This window comes from Cicer arietinum, chromosome 6 (assembly GCF_000331145.2).
Source record: "Cicer arietinum cultivar CDC Frontier isolate Library 1 chromosome 6, Cicar.CDCFrontier_v2.0, whole genome shotgun sequence".
Taxonomy (NCBI): domain Eukaryota; kingdom Viridiplantae; phylum Streptophyta; class Magnoliopsida; order Fabales; family Fabaceae; genus Cicer; species Cicer arietinum.
Genome location: NC_021165.2, coordinates 21,784,945 through 21,798,650, shown reverse-complemented (window position 1 = coordinate 21,798,650; position 13,706 = coordinate 21,784,945). Strand labels below are relative to the sequence as shown.

Here is a 13,706-nt window from a genome sequence, read left to right as displayed (position 1 = left end):
ATCAAAACACCGTTTTGGTCCAAAACGCGCAAAACCTTGTTTTCCATCCGAATCATGTAATTCCTCTCAAGCAATTGGCCAATACTCAAGAGATTACACTTGATTCCTGGAATGTACAACACATCTTTGATCAAAGAATGACCACCATCCCTTCTCATGATCAAAACATCACCGATACCGTCGGTCGCTAATGTCGTGTCATCCGCGAATTCCACTCTACTTCGCGTGGCTTGGTTGATCTTCACGAACCAATCCTTTCTTCCCGTCATATGTGTCGAACAACCTGAGTCCAAGTACCACTCATTTCTCCCTTGGGCTCCATCTCGAACGGTTACCATTGTGCTTTTCTCCGAACGCGTTATTGCAGATTTTTCTGCACTTCAATAGTTGCTGTCCAGCAACTTCCTCTTGTCACAGTTGATGTCCAGCACCTCTTTAATGCCATAGTTCTCTTCCGTGATCATTACAAGAACCGTGTTATCATAATCCACGTCTTGCCTAGCAACTTTAGCCTCATCTGCATGATTCTCCCTTGGTTTCGCTCTACACTCTCTTGCGAAATGCCTAAGCTTTTGACAATTGTAACACTTCTTGGTACTTTTGTCGAACGACTTGTAGTTGTCTTGACCACCACCTTTGGAACTGCCCTCCCCTTTCCTTGAATTTTTTGACTCTTTTCCATCAAAATTCTGGAAATTCTTCTTTCCTTTAGAAGGCCATTTCCCTTTCGATTTCTTATTCTTCTCGGTCAAACGGGCTTGCAAAGCAACTTCCGCTTTGGCTTTATCGTTTCCTCTTTCGCCCATCCTTTGTTCATGAGCTTCCAATGAACTTTGAAGTTCATCTTTCGTCATCGTCTTGAGATCCTTCGATTCCTCAATCGCCACCACAATATTATCGAATCTTGGTGTTAAAGAACGCAATACCTTCGACACAAAATTCTGTTCGGAAACGGCTTCACCACACGACTTCATTTGATTCCTCAAGCATGTCACACACGTCGCGTAATCATTAATCGTTTCCTTGTCTTCCATTTGAAGTAACTCAAACTGCCGCTTATGAGTTTGTAACCTCACCACCTTCGCCTTATCTGCACCAGCATATGCTTTCTCAAGAATACCCCAAGCTGTCTTCGCCGAGTCGCAATCGCCAACTTTTTCGAAGTTGTCACTATCGACGCAAGAATGGATCAAGAAAAGGGCCTTGTAATCTTTCTTCTTATCTTCCTTGAATTTTGCTTCTTGGGCTGCTGTAGCCTTTTTACCAAGAGGAGTAATGCCATCGGTAATCATATCAAGAACATCTTGATATCCAAACAAAACTTTCATTTGTTTGTACCATTTGTCATAATTCTTCGAATCAAGAATCGGAAGGTTGGTAGGGATTTTGTCATTCGAAACGGACATGATTGCAGTGGAATTGGATCTGAACCTTGCTCTGATACCAGATGTTGGAACACTATCAAGAATGTAGGGTGAATCAATGGTGAAATTGATAATTGAAATTGTGGTTTGAGAAGATGATGGAGAAAAAGAGAGAGATTATGGAAGAGAGTTATTTACTGATTTTAAAAATGACATTAGTAATTTTAAAAATGACATTAGTCTCTAAAACATTACACACAAAGTTATTTATATGGATACAATGTGGAACCACTTAACTTGACCCAAAATTATTTACAACTTCCAATAGAAAGTAGACATAAAAAGGCATGCATTCCAGTTTTAAAATTAGTAATGAAATTCCAACCAATAAACTTGTCGCAAATAAGATTTTAAAGTAAGGAGACTCTTTTGGTCAATTTTAATCATAATTATTGTAAAAAGATTTGTTAATTTTATATAAGAAAAGTTGTGGAAGATGGTTGTTGGAGTGAATATTAAGCGGTGGAAAATGATATTTATTTTTAGTAGTTTTAGTTTTACTTTGCATGTGACACTATATGTGATGGTATGAAGAAGAGGAAGAAGCTAAATAGAAGAAGCTAAACACTAAATATCATTAAAAAAAAAATCCTATAAATTGACAAGAATCTATCTCTATAAAGCTATTCTCCCACAAAAACATTATCCAATTTGAGTTCCCGCCAAATGTCCTTGTGTTTGAGTACATAATGTTTTTTCCCTGCCGTGTCACATTGAAATTATAAATGACAATATATACTAAAATTAATATTTCTCTTTAACATAAATAGTCAATAGAATAGAAATTGACTTAAAAATTTGTAAAAGACAATTTAATTTCAAGGTATTACAATTATGATATTGATGCTTGTCTCAAAATTGATCTCTAATGAATAGTCACACACCTCTCACGTACTTTATAAAATATTTTTCTCACACCAAAATCTATTTCTATTTTAAAGTGTTACACTCATGTTAATGATATCGGTCCAAAACGGATCTAAATCCTCTCTATTTCCTAGACATTTTCAAGAGAAATAAAAACACAAATATAATAACATTCATCAAATAATATTACGTGATTGCTCTCTTATAGAAAAGTGTACAATATAAAAGAATCTATATATTTCATCTGAAAATTCACCTTCTAATACTCGTTTAGTCATACACTTCCCAACCATATTCTCCCACAACTTTTTCATGGACCCAATTTGAATTCCTTCCACTTGTGCTTGCGCTTGAGCACACAATTTTTTTATTTAAAATGTGTGATAAATATTATAAACAACAATAAAAAATAATGTACAGAATAATATATACTAACAACTAACATTTATCTATTGAAAAAGTATAAGTACACAATAGAATAGAGACCAGAGTTAAAATTTGAAAATGACACAATTCAATTTTAAAGTGTTACAATCATTCTAGTGACGGTTGTCCAAAAGACAACCCCTAGTAAATAGTTTTACACCTCTCACTTACTCCATCAAACTATTTTTCCACACCAAAACTTTTTTTAAAAAAACAAAAATAAAATGCAAAAACATCACATAGTTAATTCTACATCACCACTATGTTAACATCTCAAATCAATCCTTTAGCACCCTAAATTATTATTATAGAGGTTTGTGCGGCACACCAAATCTTATTTGAATTTCAAAGTGTTATAATTGCATTATTCTAAAAATTAAATTATGTGTCTTTATCTCTCTTATCAAAAGTGTTCAACAAATAAACAGTAATCTATATAATTGGTCCGAAAACTCCACAGTTCTATTTTCAAGATGTTTTTACTATCATACTAATGACACTTGTTCCAAAATTCGACCTCTACTGAGGAATTACACACCTCTCCCTTACTCTATAAAATCCTCCCCCCACACCAAAACCTTTTCACCTATTCCAATTTGAGTCCCAGCCACATGTCCTTGCTTGATCACAAACTCTTCCTCCATCATGCAACTATTCACATCATCATTACTTACACCTTTCTTTCCTCACCTCCTTCTTTTACTACTCTTTTCTTCTTCCTTACTTGTGTGTTTTTTAACACTACAATGACTACACCCCAATGCCAAACACTTACCTCTCGGTTCCATAGGTTTACCTTACCTAGGAGAGACCCTCAAACTCTACACTGAAAATCCAAACACCTTATTCACCAACAGAAAGAAAACATGCACATACTTACATCTTGGATTATGTATCATCTCTTCAGCTAAATCTCGACTACTGAATTAATCTAACTATCAAAACATAATACTCTTAACTGTTATATTAATTTAATTGTCGATATTTGACTATAAAGAGATTGCAGACAATCCAACTGATGTACTAATATATGTTGATATGTTGATTAATTAGCATACATAGTACATGTATTAATTGTAATGTTGTATTTATATTTAATCATATTAAATTAGTTTTTCTATTCTATTTGTAACATTGTTAATTAATTAATTTGTACTAATTAGGTATGGAGATATATTTAAAACTAGGATACTTGGTTATCCTTGTGTGTGATGATTTCAAGTCCAAAGGCATCAAGAAGTGTGCTTGTGACACATGCAAATTTGTTCAAGCCAACATACCCTTCAAGCAAAGAGAAGATGATAGGGCCAGAGGCTGTTTTCTTTCAGCACCTAGGTGATTATCACTCATGCTCAAGAAACTTGTTCAGGTCACTTTTATGCCCTCTTCAATAAAAAATTCAGTCTTTGAAGTTGAGAAAATTGTCGTTAAGTTACTTCCAACTTGGGCAAACACAATCAACACTTTTCAAAGTAAAGCTTGATCACTTTCGAAAATGCTACATTAAAATATATTGATAGTTTCAAGTTAATATATATTTCAACACTTTTACACGTGATATAATATCATCTATTTATATATTAAGAATTGAAATATCTGTTTTTTTTTTCTTTAAAAGAAATTTTTGGTTATTTATCTGACTTTGCATAAAACATATATATAGTTTATTTTTCTAATATCTCTCTTTCTATCTCAATTGATTTTTTTGGAAGTATTTGAGATGCAAGAGCAAGATTACTTTATTATAAGTAAATTAATATATGTATTTATCTTATTTACATTTATGTACTTTAATAACACCGTTTATTTTTGTCTTTTAAAGGTAAGGAAGCTTTTGGATGAAACTATAAGGAGATTAATACATAAAAGAAGGGAAAACAATGATTATGGAGGAGGATTGTTAGGAGTTTTGTTGAGAGCTTGGGGTTACAGAATAAAGCAGCTCATTGATTATTTGATAATCTCATTGGAGTTATATTTACAGCACATGATACCACTGCTATTGGAATCTGTCAGTCATTTATTTGATTAAATATATTCTTTCTTTCTTGAATTTTTCCCATACTCTTGAATTTGATTATTTTTCTTGTAAATTATTCTTGTCTTTGTAGGAAGAGCAGGAAGAAATTAAAAAGAAACCAGCTATGGAAAATTGTGGACTTACATGAGATGATACAAGACACATGCCACTCCCTGGCTGGGTAGATTAATTAAGTTTCTATTTGCAAGCATCCTGTCGTTTACATTCAGAGAGGCTGTACAAGATGTTGAGCTCGAAGGTTACACCATTCCCAAAGGTTGGAAGGTCCTTCCCCTCTTCAGAACCATCCATCACTCTGTTGATTTTTTCCCTTTCCCTCAACCAGAAACCTTTGTTCCTTCCAGATTTGAGGTATAACACCTACCAAATTAGTATAAGCTAATATAGTACATCACATTCCAAACACTTATATGCCATTTGGAAATGGAGTCCACTCTTGTCCAGACAGTGAGCTGGCTAAGCTTGAGGTGCTCGTCCTCCTCGACCACTTATCCCCTTCCTACAGGCACCTATCTTTCTCCCCTTTCAAGTCCACATTCATGATGTGATTATTTTATGATGATAGCTAGCTAATGCCCAAACATGGGCTGCCAATCAAGATAATCCCAAGGGATAAAATACCTACCTGAAAACTTCAAAGTTCACATGTTCCAACAGGCAGAGTCTGCCCAAAGCAATGCATCCTTGTCCTAAATAATTTAGATTTTGTTTTTGTCCTAATGTGTCGTCGCATTTAATAAATCTATAATGATTTTGGTGTGGATATATGCATCCATATCAAGCACTGTTTATAATAATAACTATGTCTGCCTTTCTGCCGTAAAATATACCAGATAATAAAATTGTATCATAAATAAATTGTCTAGTGCCCCCAACTTGTTAGGAAACAGCAGGAATTAAAATAAAATCGTTAAATTAATGTGATATCACTACAACATATATGAAATTTGCAACGTCTTATCAATGTTACAAACTCATTATTTGACATTTTCAGTAACATCTGTAAAATCAAATTTAGCAAAAATGTCGTGCCAATTTTTCATTACCATGCCGTCTAAATAGGGATAGAGTGCCCAAACAAGTTAGTGAATAAGCAGTATTTAAATTCAAACATGAAACTAATCAACTATCACCAAACCGCTTGCTTTTGCGACATGCCAATCTTTGAGATTGCAATGAATCATATAAGAAAACAATCATCCAACAGACCATCATAAGTCAAATATTCAATCATGGGATTTAGAGTAAACTAAACCAGTAGTGAGAGACTGACAATGATAATCTATTCATTTACATTTAATGTCAAAGCTAGGAAGACTGTGATATGTTGGCTCGAGCTGCACGCCTTTCTAGTGCCTTCAACCTATTTGCTTCCATACGGGCTCTCTGCTCTGCTGTTATCTCAGCTTTGATGGACAGACTGGCTCCACTATTTGGGACTTCATTTGATGTCTTTTCAATCGCGCTACTTATGGGATCTGTACTTGCACTAATCACATTTTGCATGGGCTCAGAGGGTTCCTGTAATAAATGAGAAGGTACTGCCGTTAAAAACTTTGGCATCAGTTCTTTGTTTACGACTTGGTTTAACTGAAAAGTTATGCATAACTAGCTATCTGCAACTATTGAGTCCCTAAATATAAGTGATAATGACATCTTATATGTGGACTTCTTAACAAAGGAATAATTATAAAGAGACCAGTGACTTAAGGAGAATGAAAGATTAATGAATATAAACCAGACGTTCAAGCAGCCTCTAATGAAAGCATACAAGAGTCTGAAGAGGGTAATGTTACCCTTGCCTTAGTAATACCACACTTTTGGCTAAGAATAAAAACTAAATCTGACTTTAACATTTCCTAAACAATTCAGATTACTCAAAAATTTGTGAGAATGGTATCGTATTGATTTAGATAAATATTAAAAGAGTTGCTTTCACAAAGGAAGACATTTCCTAAAAGATGTGTTTTTAACAAACAAATAGAGATTCTTATGTGATAATAAGAGAACTATGAGTTTAAAAGAAATTAAATTCAACTCACTTCAGTAGCTTTATTGAATATATCATTGAACATGTCTTCTTGAATGTCATTCACATTTTCAGGTTCTGGAAACAACTCATTCTCTAGATGACTTGCTTCCCCATTTCCTACAGATACAGTAAAAAACCATATAAAGAATGGCAAATATACTTAAAAACATCAAGAAAACCTAATTAATCTTCTGATCGAACTTCATAGAAATGTACAACGAACTATATTAAAACAGCTAGTCACCCTTTTTGAAATATGAATCTCATGGAAGTTTGCCAAAATCTATGTTTGTCTTCGTTATGGCTACCTATAATTGGGCAGTGAGCTTCTATGATCAAATTGTCGATTGTAGTACTTATCTCTTGGGCAATATAATTTTATTAAAAACAAAACTTGAAAAAGGGAAAGTTAAGAGAAAAGTGTTCTTGGTACCGATATTTCTGAACTTGATAAGAGGGGATTAAATGAATAAATGGTACTCGTCATCATTAACTTGTTGAGTTGATTGTTTCTAACTGGGTGTGAAAATAATGTGCAATATATTAAATTTACTATTGGATGCTGTTCTCTAAGATAATACACAAGTCTAAGAAAACAACTATAAATTCCAAAGTGCAGAATACATACCTTGTTCATCATCTTGAATGTCCTGCACAACTGGCGGTTCACGCAATTTTGTGGGATCCCCACCATTTGCAACTCTTTCTCTCAATTCTCTTAGACAAGTCTAGTTAAAGGACGTGAAAATAAAAAAAAAATTAAAAAAATTAAACACAAAGTTAGAACAAGTGAGAATCTATTTTTGAAGAGGGTGAAAGTCTTGCATATATCGGCAGCATTCATGCAAGAATTCAACAACATACAAAATACGATATAGTTGCAGATTTTGAAACAAAGGAAAACAATCAGCATCCAACTCAAAGTAATAGTTGCTGAATTTAGGCACGTAGTAGCAACATGATAACTATGTATAATTCAACGTGAACGAAATAGAGTTGCGTTGAAGAGAAAGAGTACCTTAACACGCTTTGTAGCAGCAACTTTTTCGACTTTGTGAACAAATTGATTGAAGGGGTAATAAGGGAGCAAACGAGAGTGCCAATCGGAGTATAAATCAATCAGGTTACCCAGATCACGAACCTAATACAAGAAACGTAATTACGAACGGTAATAAAAATAAGTAATTGTAAATAAGATTAAGATTAAGATAATGACCTCGTGGCCGCGACCGTGGTATTTGAAGTTGCGAGGAAAATAGCGAAGAACGTAACCGAGGCCGTCGTCGGAGAGAAGAAGATCGGGTGTGAGTTTGGGGCGGGTACGTGGGAGCTTTTTGGGCTTATCGATGGCGGATCTAGGCTTGAAAGAAGAGGTGGGAGGAGGAGGAGGATCGGCGTTGGTGTTAGTGTTAGGGTTTGAATTGGGGAGGGAGAAAGGACAGTCACGTGACCAGTGACCTGGTTTGCCACATTTGTAACACCCTGTTGCTGTTGCTGTTGCTTTTGCTTTTCCTGATCCTTCCATTTCTCTGTGCTACTCACACACACTATCTCTCTCGATGAAAATTGGGGGTTAAGATTGAGATTTTCGCTCTGCTTTCTTGCGCGGGAAATGGCGGGAAACAAGTTTTTTTTTTATTTAAGAAAATAAAATAAATACTTTTGAATATAATTACGCTCTATTTGGTTTTATTTATAATTTGAGAAAAATGAAGGTGCTTTTGTGGATGGAACGACAGATGAATTCGTGTTTTCAAATTATTCTAATTTGTAAATTGATTTATGGATTAAAATTCAACATTATTTTCGTCTAGTTATTAAAGAAACTAATAGTAATATAAGAACACTAGTATTGTGATTATTTGGAAAAAACTCTTATTTTGGTATTATAAAGTGAATGTGGATGGATGATATCTTCCAACCTATTATTTGAAAAAATTCTTATTTGGAGAATTCATTCATGATTAGAATGAAAATTATAGTACCGGTTATTCTGGCAATTTACGTGTTGAAAATGTTCTTTTTATCAAGGCTATTTTTCATAGTGTTAAAGTGACTCAAACACATGGACTTAAAAAATGTCATATTTGAAAGCAATTTTAAACCTCTAATTAACATGGTTAGATGTGTGTCATCTACTCTACCGGATCTCTAACATCTCTTAAAAGAGATTACTCTCTTCTCCATCTTCCTAATAAGAGTATTTCTCTTCGTCAGATATTTCGTGAAACTGACCGTGGTGCAAACTTCTTGGCAAAAGAAGGCTTGTGCGCCTCCCAAATTTATGTTTATTTATCGAATTTTCTGTTTTATTTGGTAGCATTTGCACACTGACCATAAAGTGTTAAGTCTCTCGTATTCTTCTAGTTAATAAACTATCTCTATTTCCATAAAAAAATTATTGATTTTATCATCTCACCACACAATCGTAATTATTATTGTAAAATAACTATATAATCATTAACTCGTGTTGGTTGACAATGTAAAATTATTTATTGTGACGGTGTATATCGATTAAACTCTTATAATATTATCATTGATTTCTAAATTAACATTTATACTTTTTAAAATGATAAATTCTTCTTTTATTCCTATTTGTTTTGTAGGCTACTAATACTCTACTATGCACAATTTTTATTTATCATATTTTGGAAGTTCTATTAAATGGTCCCCGCATAGTGGAGTAAGAGATATGGTACAATGGGTGTATGGTTAGATTTTGTGGGATTGTAAAGTCTAACAAATTACAGTTAGCCACCTTAGCATGATATCAATTGGCAATGCTATACAAATACTAAGTATCACAGTGTTTACTTTTTAGATTTAATTCGTATAACTTTTATATTGACAATAAATTATAATTATCGAATCATTAAATAATTAAAATATGTCAATAATATAAATTATTTTCCATTGACAATTAAACTCTTACTTTTTAAAATATCATACTCATATGTGATATATATATTTGTGATTGAATTTTGATGATGTGGTAGGTGAAACTATCAATTTTGGCCAATATAATGGCATGTAATTTAGGTTGGTTGGGCTTTGTAATTACAGGCCCAAAAACAATCGGGTCATTTTAGCCTTATTTGATTGGTCTATTAGTCTAATTACACTTCCTTTTTAAAAATTATACCATGTATGCCTCAAATTAATCTTGTACCCTTAAATCGAAAGAAAAGACATAAATACTTTTATATAAATATTAAAATTTAATATTTTTTACTATTCCATCATTTGAGTTTGTGGATACATAAGCGAGTGCCAATATTTTCATTATTTATAGAAAATTTGAAACAAGTTTTTCAGTACACAAGTTACACTCCGGAAAATTTGAAAAAAAAATTTTGGTACATAAGTTAATTATTGCATCATAGGATACGTCTAACTACATATCCATTTGAGTGTTATGATGGATATTTAGAATGGTTCTACAGTGTATCTCATCCACTTTTAGTGCGACTAAATGATGTACCACAAGTTCCAGATTTTAATATCATCACTGTTGTGTGAACAACCATCTATTCTGCAGCAGGTGGGTGATCTTATACAACGAATGTTGAATGCACATCATGATGATCCAAATGACGACATGTATATTTATTTTTTTAGAGCTTTATATTTAACGCGTCATAACACTAGTTAGTAGTTATTTACTTTTATTTGTGATAAACATTGTTTTTATAATATTGTTCTATCGTTAACTTTATTTTTTATTTGTCATGAACACCGTTAATGTTATTTTAATTTAATTTTATTATTTTACATTATTGTTATATCATTAATTTTACTTTTTATTTGTCATAAAACATCGTTAACGTTATTTTAATTTAATTATATTATTTTACATTATTGTTATATCATTAACTTTACTTTTTATTTATCGTGAACATCGTTAATGTTATTTTAATTTTACTTTATTATTTCACACTATTGTTATATCATTAACTTTACTTTTATTTGTGATAAAATATAACGAAAATAGTAACTAAAATGAACTAATAACAAGTGTATTTTATATAAGTTTTAAAATATTGTAGTTCATACAAAATCAATCTTCATCCAATGACATGACATATTGCCAAATAAGTTGTCTCCTCGCGATATTGTTTCCAACTTGGTGCAATGTCTAACATTGAAAATCCAATTTTCACCTTTAACTGCAAAATATATTGAAAATATTATTTATTGGAAAATATAAGTATTATTTTAGAAAATAATATCATTTAATTTTACTATTTAAAAAATAGAAGTATTATTTAAGAAAATAATATCATTTTACTAGAACCCAATGACTTGCTTCAACAAAATCAATACATATAATACGATCATTTGTTGTCGATCTTTGAATGTGAACCCCTCATAGGAAAGAAAATAATAGAAAATGTCTGACCCGATTAGAATAATATTATATGTTGTCGCTATCACGCAACATATATCAGGTATGGATATCCATTTATCTAAGGACTGAATACCAAAACTTTTTATCTTCAAAGAATCTCTGATTTCTCTAATGCGTCATGAGAACAATCTATCATATGGACTTATATGATAAGCAATCTCCTGGTACAAATTATGGCAAACCAAAGACCAAGACTCTTCACCGTGTCCAAACAATGATGCAATAGCACGATAGCCACAACTTTCATATGCTATCACATTAAATATGTCATCAATGTATGGTTGAATAACATTAGAAAATTGTCTCAAAAACAAATGTTTGAGGATTAAGATGATTGAGAGAGTTGTTTCTTTGATGAATGAGGATGTCTCTTCTTTGATGATTGAGATGATTGGGAATCAGGATCTTCACAATATATTCCATTAACATGCTCAAAGTAAGAAGTGTCTTGATATACATCATATTCACCCGACTTCTTACCCTTACTCTTCTTCACCCGTCATTTGGTTTTAACTTTTTCAGGTGGTGGACAAATTGAACTTGTAGTTGGAAAAACAAGTTCACGCGCCTTACTCTTCAACACTCTTTTTCCAATAAATTCAAGTGATCAAAAGCGTTTTTATAAGACATTCATCTCATTAGACATATCCAACTATGATCCATATAAAGTGTATTTGGTGCGTTCACATTCCATGCTTAATTTCCTCCATTGAATATGCACAACATCTAGATGAATTGATTCACCCATCAATTTATATTGTACCAATTCACAAGCACAAGGTAACTCGTATGTTCTTTTGAGAGAACACCCACATACAAATTGGTACCCATCCACTCAACTTTCTCGTATTCTACAACAATGCATCTTTGAGCTTCTCTTAATACGAATGTATTCAAACACTGATAAAATGGATTGGTGTCTTCATGCGCTTTATCATAGAAACTTTTCAAAAATGAGATCCTGATTTTTTTTAAGTTGCAACATTATCATGTTGTTCATAGCCTCCCAACATTTACACATGTCACTCATATTGTGTTACAACATTAACTTCAGTTTCCAATGAGTTGACTCAACCATATCATTACATGTAAATTGTCACAATTGAGAAATCTAACAATATAAATTAGAAGTTTTGTAGTGACATGACATACCTGTTAGTCGTTGTGTTCTCCAAATGCATCACTCAGTTTGTCTATGCTTCAACAGACCTTTGTTTATGAGGAGTCAATCCAGTTTCTTTCACATAATCAACAAACACTTTATTATCGACACATGATTGCTCAAACATGTGCAAATGTGTGATATACTATTTTTCATCACTGTAATACATAATGTTTTTTCACATATTCAATACTAACTCTTGTATATCCTTTAAGACATATTGTTTGCATTTTGCTCTAATATTTTTGTTAATGTGAAATCGACAAAGCAAATTAATAGCATGCAGAAATACAATACATATTACTTTCATTAAAGCAAGATCTCTATCTGTCACAATTACGTGAGGAAATTTGTTTTGTGTAACAAACAGTTCTCTTAACTTCACTAATGTCCAACAAAAATTTTCTTTACTCTCACATTCTAAATAAGCAAATCCAACTACAAAGGTCTTCTCAGTTGATGTCATACCAACAATTTCAAGTAATGATATTTTGTATTTATTGGTTTGTAGGTGTTATCTATAATCAACACAATAGGAAACAAGATCAACAACTTCACTGAATTTGGATGGGCCAAAAATATATCTCATAAAATATGAGTCTTCCCGCTTTCTATTCCAACACACATATTTTGTATCTTCAATTAACTTGAATAAATGTTGCATCTATGTCCTATTACCTCTCACGTGCAATCATATCATACTCCTATGTTTATATATTTGTGAAATCTGAGTAACATTATTCGTATATCGGTCTTGTAATGAGAGTGATATGTGCATCGGTGCAACATTATATTTGGTTAAGTCATGAACATGTTTTTTGTCTTCTTCATCTAAAAGTCCAACAAATGTGTGTCCCTCCAAAATATCAGATAATTAATGGCTGTGTACTCCACAAATTACTTTAATTGTCCATCATAAACCATCTTTTGATGGTTTTGATCTAAGCTGAAAATGACAACCACACTTTTTTTGTTGAACTTCGAGTTAAACTATCAACATGTTTGTATTTTTCTCCTTTATCACAACCTAATATTAATTTATTTCTCCTCCCTTACTATCTTGTCTCCTATCTAATCTAGTAATGATATCGATCACTTTGCTTTTTATACCAATTTCCCTAACCCAATTCACAATAGTTTCCCGTGTATCAAATATCTGAAATATAATATAAAACAAATAATAATATTAATTATGATTAATAATTTTTACAATATTAATATTTTATAATTAATACTTGGTATGTGTCAAATATGTTGGTAGTATCGATGCATATTTTATCACATAATAGTAGCGGTTTATCCATACATGTTAAAATTTATATAATTAAAAAAAAAATTGATGTGTA

General features: G+C 32.3%; 2 protein-coding genes and 1 pseudogene across 2 annotated transcripts; 1 reads left to right on the top strand and 2 right to left on the bottom strand.

The window, feature by feature from the left end:
- Nucleotides 1-380: 380 nt before the first annotated feature.
- LOC140920662 (uncharacterized) lies at nt 381-1,406 on the bottom strand. The gene has a single exon (XM_073369462.1). It carries the CDS (start codon nt 1,404-1,406, stop codon nt 381-383), a length of 1,026 nt encoding a protein of 341 aa, XP_073225563.1.
- Nucleotides 1,407-3,928: 2,522 nt separating this feature from the next.
- Nucleotides 3,929-5,306, top strand: LOC140920661 (abscisic acid 8'-hydroxylase 2-like; annotated as a pseudogene).
- A 579-nt stretch (nt 5,307-5,885) lies between these two features.
- LOC101496991 (uncharacterized) lies at nt 5,886-8,402 on the bottom strand. The gene is made up of 5 exons (XM_004505648.4): nt 8,007-8,402; nt 7,809-7,931; nt 7,419-7,518; nt 6,801-6,907; nt 5,886-6,279 (listed from the first exon to the last, which is right to left on the bottom strand). Exons 1-5 carry the CDS (start codon nt 8,313-8,315, stop codon nt 6,067-6,069), a joined length of 852 nt encoding a protein of 283 aa, XP_004505705.1. The 5' UTR covers nt 8,316-8,402; the 3' UTR covers nt 5,886-6,066.
- Between the last annotated feature and the right edge of the window lie 5,304 nt (nt 8,403-13,706).

Bases quoted from the DNA above. Each gene is read 5' to 3' on its own strand.
- LOC140920662 (XM_073369462.1), bottom strand. From the start codon at position 1,406: ATGTCCGTTTCGAATGACAAAATCCCTACCAACCTTCCGATTCTTGAT.
- LOC101496991 (XM_004505648.4), bottom strand. From the start codon at position 8,315: ATGGAAGGATCAGGAAAAGCAAAAGCAACAGCAACAGCAACAGGGTGT. The intron at 7,932-8,006 runs GTCATTATCTTA...TTCTTGTATTAG, and splicing joins ACCACGGTCGCGGCCACGAG to GTTCGTGATCTGGGTAACCT. The intron at 6,280-6,800 runs GTGAGTTGAATT...CATTTATTACAG, and splicing joins TATTCAATAAAGCTACTGAA to GAACCCTCTGAGCCCATGCA.